Source organism: Pteropus alecto, unplaced genomic scaffold, assembly GCF_000325575.1.
Source record: "Pteropus alecto unplaced genomic scaffold, ASM32557v1 scaffold413, whole genome shotgun sequence".
Lineage (NCBI taxonomy): Eukaryota > Metazoa > Chordata > Mammalia > Chiroptera > Pteropodidae > Pteropus > Pteropus alecto.
In genome coordinates, this window is record NW_006434120.1 from 2,248,677 (window position 1) to 2,255,944 (window position 7,268).

Below are 7,268 nucleotides of genomic sequence, written 5' to 3' on the forward strand. Positions count from 1 at the left end.
GGAGCTGTCCACCCAGCTGGAGAGGAAGAAGGAGGAGCTGAGGGTCCTCTCCAAGCACTTGGCCATAGAAAAGAAGAAAACAGAGACCTTGCTTTATGCCATGCTGCCTGAACATGTGGCCAACCAGCTGAAGGAAGGCAAAAAGGTGGCTGCAGGTAAGGCATTTCCTTTTCTTCACAGGGAATTCTGAGCGGGCAAAACTGTGCCTTTCTGGTTAGGGGCACAGGATCTGAAACCAGACAGACCTAAGTTTGAATTCTGGATCCATCACTTGTGAGCAACATGACCTTGGGCTAATTACTTAAGCTGCATATTTTCAGTTTTCTTCTCTTTACATTGAGAATAATAATAAAAAAAAACAATATATGAGTGAAATATGGATTGAATAAAAATACCTATCAACTGCACCAATATATATAACATTCTCTAAGAATTTGAAGCTATATCCTAAGACTGGCCTCTTTGTTCTGTGACCATGAATAGGATTCTTCACTATGACTGGAAATGATATAACTACACATTTAATTATGGGGTGCTTCTAAGGACCATTCTGGGAGAGCAAGCTATTTCTGGAAGGAAAGATGCCATGTTTACTCTGAACTCACTTTCTATTTGTAATGGCCAGGTGTTTATTCACCAGACATGCAAGGTGAACCTACCCAGTGCCAGGGTGTTGCCCTATGTCCTGGGGACTCAACAGAGTTCACAGTTTTGCAGGTTTGAGAGATATACACAGAATAAATGAATGAGGATGAGTGTGGGGACAGCCAAAGGAAAGGAAACTAGTATGCATTAAGGAGCAATTATTGTGCCAAGATCTGTGTTAGATATTTTACATATGCTATTTTATTTAATTTTCTGAACATTTCTATGAGGAAGGTGTTATTTATCTATACTGTACAGCTGAGCAAACTTACGTGCACTCTAGCTTATGAGTAAAAGAGCTGAAAACCAATAATAAGTCCACCTAACTAAAAAATTCATACTCTTTCCACCACATAAGGAGCTGTAGAAACACAGATGACAGAGGAATTAATAATAAATAGATGTCGGAAAAGAGAGAGACGGGCAGGGTGGGGTTGTGAAGGCTAATATAAGATGTGTGGCACTTGAGTTGGGCCATGAGGCTGAATATCAGCAAGAAATGTTAAAAAAAAAAAAAAGGAAAAGCATTTCAGGAGAATGAGATAGCAAGAGCAAAGGTAAGTAATACAAAAATAAAAACTGCAGGGTATTATCCTTAGAACATGAGAGTACCTGGCAAAGTGATGCTGTATGAGGTTGGGCAGATAGGATGAGGTGCAGGTGACATAGTGATGAATCTAGATCACCATGGAAAAGAAAATCGTCTTATATTTTAGATGTGGGAATTCACTGAACTTTTCTTATAATGGAAGTGACATGATTAGCTTTGTAAACATGATTTTGGCTGTGGTCACCTATGGAATATGAGGTGAGAAGAGAAGAGGGTTGGGTATTGGACCTTAGGGGACATCTATTATTTAAGAAGAAAAAAAAGCCAAAGAAATATGTAAAACAAGAAGATGAGAAAAGTAGGAAGACTATGAAGAGAGAATGGTAGGCCAGAAGCCAAAAGGAAGAGAGGATTACATGAATAGGAGATTATTAAGAGATGTATAAAAAACACAGAAGGTGCCCAGCTCTGTTCAAGGAAATATCCATTTAGTTATTCAACAAATATTTATTGAGCATCCATTATGTGCCAGACCCTACTCTAGGTAACAGCAGAGATCAAAACAATCTCTCACCTAATGGAGCTTATGTTCCAATGGGGGAGATAGGCAATAACCAAATAAACAATCTCAACAATTTGAGGCAGAGGAATTGGGGTGACAAACAAATCATCTGGATGCGATATGGAATTAGCAAGAATGGAAGCAGCAAGATGAGTTGAGGACATGTTGAGGATATGTACCTTCTCTGTTGTACTTTATGCTGGCCAGTCTCTGTCATCCAGACTCAGCCTCCTGTAGTCAACCTTTGCCTCAGCCCACTTGCCAGTGGCTTCTCTAAGCCAGAGCCCACCCAACCCATTTCTGTCATTCCACCTGGCATACCTTTTGAATATTTAGTTACTCTTCTGTCTCCTTCTCTAGACTGGGAGCTCCTTAGGAGCAGGGTCTGTGGTTGTGTCATGTTATATGATTTTTCCAGCATGACAACTAGCTCATAGCAGGCACTCAATAAATGTCAGTTGGGCGAATGGTGAATGGTGAATGGTGAATGGCATCTGGCTCCTTTCCCCCAAGGCACAGTCGGATTTGGTTCCCAAGGGGCTCTTGAATTCAGAATTCATAGAATTATTATTCTATATCCTTGGCTATCACTGACACCTGGTTTCTGTTACAGGAGAATTTAAAACCTGCACAATCCTTTTTAGTGACGTGGTGACATTTACTAACATCTGTGCTGCCTGCGAACCTATCCAAATAGTGAATATGCTAAATTCAATGTACTCCAAGTTTGACAGATTAACCAGTGTCCATGAGGTCTACAAAGTAAGTATGTGTACTGTGGGGTGTGTGTCACAGTGTGCTCAGTCACACGGGTATTCAGTATAGGCCTTTCTCCCCTCGCTGTTCTGGGTTTGGTGTAGATGGGAGTGGGGTGAGGAGGAAGAGCTAAAAGGGAATTGGAGGTATTTCAGGAATTTTAGTTTTCTAGGGATGCTTCATAATACCTAGTACTAAGATTCCTTTGAGGGCACACTGTTTTCCCAGAGAGTAGTTCCCCTATTCCTTAAATTCAGCAGCAAATCTAATTCAAATAATACATATCTAACATACAACATCATACACCTATCCCAGGAGCTTCATCTTCTCTGGGATTTGTTTCCACCAAAAGCAAAAAGGCCTTTTGACTCTCTCTTGGTTGTTTTCTGAGTCATTTTCTTCTTGCCTCTTTCCTCACACTCCTCATACCCCTAGCAAATAATCACCAGTTTTAATATGGTCCTTCCAAGAACATACAGAAAATGACAAAATATCTCATGATGTGTTTAGTGCATTGAGGAAAACCTTTGAATATCCCTTTTTTCCCCCCCTCACAGGTGGAAACAATAGGAGATGCTTATATGGTGGTAGGGGGTGTACCGGTGCCTATCGGAAGTCATGCACAAAGAGTGGCTAATTTTGCCTTGGGGATGAAAATTTCTGCAAAAGAAGTGATGAATCCTGTTACTGGAGAGCCCATCCAGGTAGAGAGCAACTGAGTGTTTTGCTTAATACCAACCATCTCACATACAGAAAGTAGAATTCTGTTTGTCTGTTCAGATCATCCCTGGTTATGTTACAGCAATTAACATGGATGATTTCTCCCAACTCTTTCCTTCTCTCACATATGTTAGTAAGTGAAGAGATAGTAGTCAGGATATTATTGTTCCAACTTCTCTCGAATTTCAGAAGAGGGTTTGAAGTTCAAGGTTTTCACATGATTCCCTGCAAACGTCTTTGTCCGTAACTTAGGGTAGTGTTGAGCGTGTCTCCTCATTTACTTTGCAGGGTTCACTCCATCTTGGAAGCTAGTTCATTTATAATTCCTGCTTTTTGTTCAAGCATTTCAACAAGTGGTCAGGTTTAGTAAATAGCCAACTTTTCCTGCTTAGGGAAATTGTGTATCCAACTTGCTGTCTGACAGGTTCAGAACTCAGGCTGAGGTGTGAAACTGCCTCTAGCCAGCAGGCCAGACACTATGGTGCCATAAGATATTCAGAATAGCTTTCCTTCCACCACGTGGCCATTAGCGAGACATCTGCTCTCATTTCTCACAGGAAGTTTGTTCACTCTATAAAAGTTGGACAATTTTGGAGATGAAAAGTAAAGGTCCCCTTCTGTCTGCTCGGCAGATCTTAACTGCCCGGAGATGGCTTAGAGCAGTGTCTCTGCCTTTTAAAATCTAATCGCTTCCCTGCTGCTGTCAGTTAGATCTTCAAAATAAATAAATAAAGCCAATTATAAGATGGAATATGACTTTTTGGACTATAATCCCTATGCAAGAGATTCTAAAAATGTGCTTCACTCACCTTCACCACAATAATTTAGAAGGTGAGAAATACTGCAGATTCTGGTTATTGTGTCCAATGCAGTCTTCAGAGTAAAAGTTGGCTTTAGGTAATCATAAGAACAACATGTCCACAATATTTGGCCTGTTGTGTACCCCCTGATACATCTGTTGAATAAAATCTCCAATGTAAGAAATTAAAAAAAATCAAGATGGGAGGTAATGAGGGAGTAGAGATAAAAAGGTCAGATAAGAGATTAGTGTTTCAGTTAAAGGACTAATGTAAGCTGCTGAAGAAAAATAATTGAAAATATACTGTTGTGTAAATAGAGGGAGAGAGAGAGAGACTGCGTGTGTGTGTGTGTGAAAATAATTGAAAATATACTATTGTGTAAATAGAGGGAGAGAGAGAGAGACTGTGTGTGTGTGTGTGTGTGTGTGTGTGTGTGTGTGTGAGAGAGGCATAGCAACAGAAATATAAATAATACTACATCTATAAGAATGAAATTAAACAATGAATTCCTGGAAACTCTCATGGTGGATTTATTAAGAAGAAAATAGGAAAAGATGTTATCAATTCTAAGATAAGAGTAGGGACATAGTTAGAAACATCATTAAATATCCCCCAGAAACGGCATGTCACATCACATGGGTTTCCTTAAGGAAGCAGGGGATAGGACCGAAAACATTTTTTCTCTTAAGAGAATTGTTCTGTATTTTAAAGTCAGTACTTTTTTGAGATTCTCTGTTATTTTACTTATATCACCTTTAATATACATTTACTGAGGTCCTACTATGCATAGGACAGTATTACTAGGTGTTTTGAAGGATTCAGAGAAGTATATGACAAGCTCCAATTCCTAGAGAAATTTATAATCTCATTTCAGGAGAAAATCTAGCATAGAAAAGACAAGTAAATCTGATTAGAATACAGAAGGCTGCCAGAGACTTCTGTTCCCATACTAGAATTTTTTTTTTAAATGCCCACCAGAGAGAAAAGAAATATAAATGAAATAAATTCCAGAAAGTGACAAGCCTTACAAGGAGAAGACACCCATCATTACATTCATCCCTTAGTAGAGCAGCAGCAGAAGTAATCCACTAGAGTCAAAGGTAAGGAGAAACAAGTCTAAATTTTAGTGAACTTTCAATGGCCATATTGGAGCTGGAATGATAAGTTAGAATCCCAAAGATTCTGTCTTTGCTAAATCCTAGCCACAGAGGCTATACCCATCTACCAACTATTTCCCACAGTCCTTCATCATGTACATGGGTTATTCAGCCAAAGGCTAGGGATAAGGGAGGAGAGTTGAGAGAGATCCCAGTCCCTGAGGTATAGAGAACCTTCTCCAAATGCAAGACAGTGGCCCATGGAAGGGTGATGTTAGAGTAGAAGAACTAAGAGAAATCTCTCTGAGGTACTCTTGACTTTCACCTGGTACAATACAATGACCCTTTGAAGTTTGGGGATAGAGAGAAATCTCCCAAGGTACAGAGAACCAAGGTGGGACTGAAGAGTAAAGAGACTCCCAAAAATATCACTGTCGCTCTATAAAGCAGAAAGAGATCTCCCATAATTCAGAAAGCTGGTGGTGTGGCAATAAAGCCTAAGAAGTTTTTCAGAACTTCCTGGTGCTCAGATTCCCTGCTGGAAAAAAAAATTCTGATCGGTCTTTATAATAATATTTAAAATCAGTGCTACATAGAATCTAGCAGTATCCCTGGAAAAAGCCCAGACCCAACTCAAATATAGATTTGTTCAGTTTCCACTGTAGCATCTGACAGAAGAAGAGAAATGAACTTTCCTGAGGGGTAAACATCATCTACTTCAGTCACCACTGTACTTTCACACACAATATGGAACACACGATTAAGTAATTTAAAATATGAGATGCAAGAGGAAAAAAAAATGGTGGTGTGGTGTGTAGCCGAGAGGAAATAGCCAATAGAAGCAGGTCCAGAGATGGCGTAGATGTTGGAGTTAAAATAACTGTGATAAATATATTAAAAAATCTACTGGAAAAAGGGAACAAATTTGAACAAATGGGAAATACACATACACTATATCTCTGTCTACTCTATTTATTATCTATCTATCTATCTATCTATCTATCTATCTATCTATCTAATCATCTATCATCTGTCTGTCTATCATTTATCCATTATCTGTTGCTCTATCAATTTATTTATATATCCCAAAGAAATGAAAACTATTATGTGATAAATAAGAAATAAAGAATGCATTTTATGGGCTTAAAAGAGACTAGAAGCAATATAGAAAAGGATCACAGATTTTGACCAGAGAACAAGAGAAATTATCCAAACTGAAACATGAAAAAGAAAACAGGGGGGAAAAAATGAAAAAGGGAATCATATATAGGACAATATCAAAAGACTACCATCTATGGAACTAGAGTCCTAGAAAGAATATAAAGTAAGCATGAGTCAGAAAAAAATATTTGAAGAGAAATGGTTGAAAATTTTCAACATTGATGAAGGATGTTAACGCACAAATCTAAGAGCTTAGCAAACTAAAACAGGATGAGTACAAGTATATAATATATAGTCAAATATATCAAAAGCCCTATTCAGTGCAATAAGGCATGAAAAAGAAATATAAGACATAAAGACTGGAAAGAGAGAAGTAAAATGATCATTATTCACAGACCAAATAATATCAGACCTAGTAAGTGAGTTAACTAAGGTCACAGGACACAGGGACAATGCACAAAAATTCATTAAATTTTTATATTCTAAGGACATAAAATTGGAAAATGAAATAAAAACAAACTTCAAATTTAGTCTTATATCTTAGAAAATAGCAAAATTGAAGGACTTACATTATCTAATTTCAAGACTTATTCTAAAGCTGCAGTAATAAAAACAGGGTAGAATTGGCAGAAGAATTGACAAATAAATCATTGGGGCAGTACTGAAGTATCCAGAAATATAAATTATACATATTCAAGGCCAACTAACTTTTTAAAGTAAATTTTTAATTTTTCAATTACAGTTGATATATAATATTATATGTTTCAGGTGTATGACATAATGATTAGACATCTACACAATTTACAATGTGATCACCTTGATAAGTCTAGTACCCATCTGGTTTCATACATAGTTTTTACAATAATATTGACTATATTTCCCATGCTGCACCTTATGTCCTCATGACTGCTTTTATAACTGGCAGTTTGCACATATTAATTCTTTCCCCTTTTTTACCTATCCTCCAAACGCTCTTC

The 7,268-nt window shown here is 37.8% G+C and overlaps 1 protein-coding gene across 1 annotated transcript in view; it reads left to right on the forward strand.

The window, feature by feature from the left end:
• LOC102889391 (guanylate cyclase soluble subunit beta-2-like) overlaps window positions 1-7,268 on the forward strand; it is a 75,484-nt gene that overhangs the window by 42,065 nt on the left and 26,151 nt on the right. The window contains 3 exon segments of the mRNA XM_025044786.1: window positions 1-155; window positions 2,371-2,519; window positions 3,071-3,217. The exon segment at window positions 1-155 is cut by the window's left edge and continues 35 nt beyond it. Of these exon segments, the coding sequence (XP_024900554.1) occupies window positions 1-155; window positions 2,371-2,519; window positions 3,071-3,217 (451 nt within the window).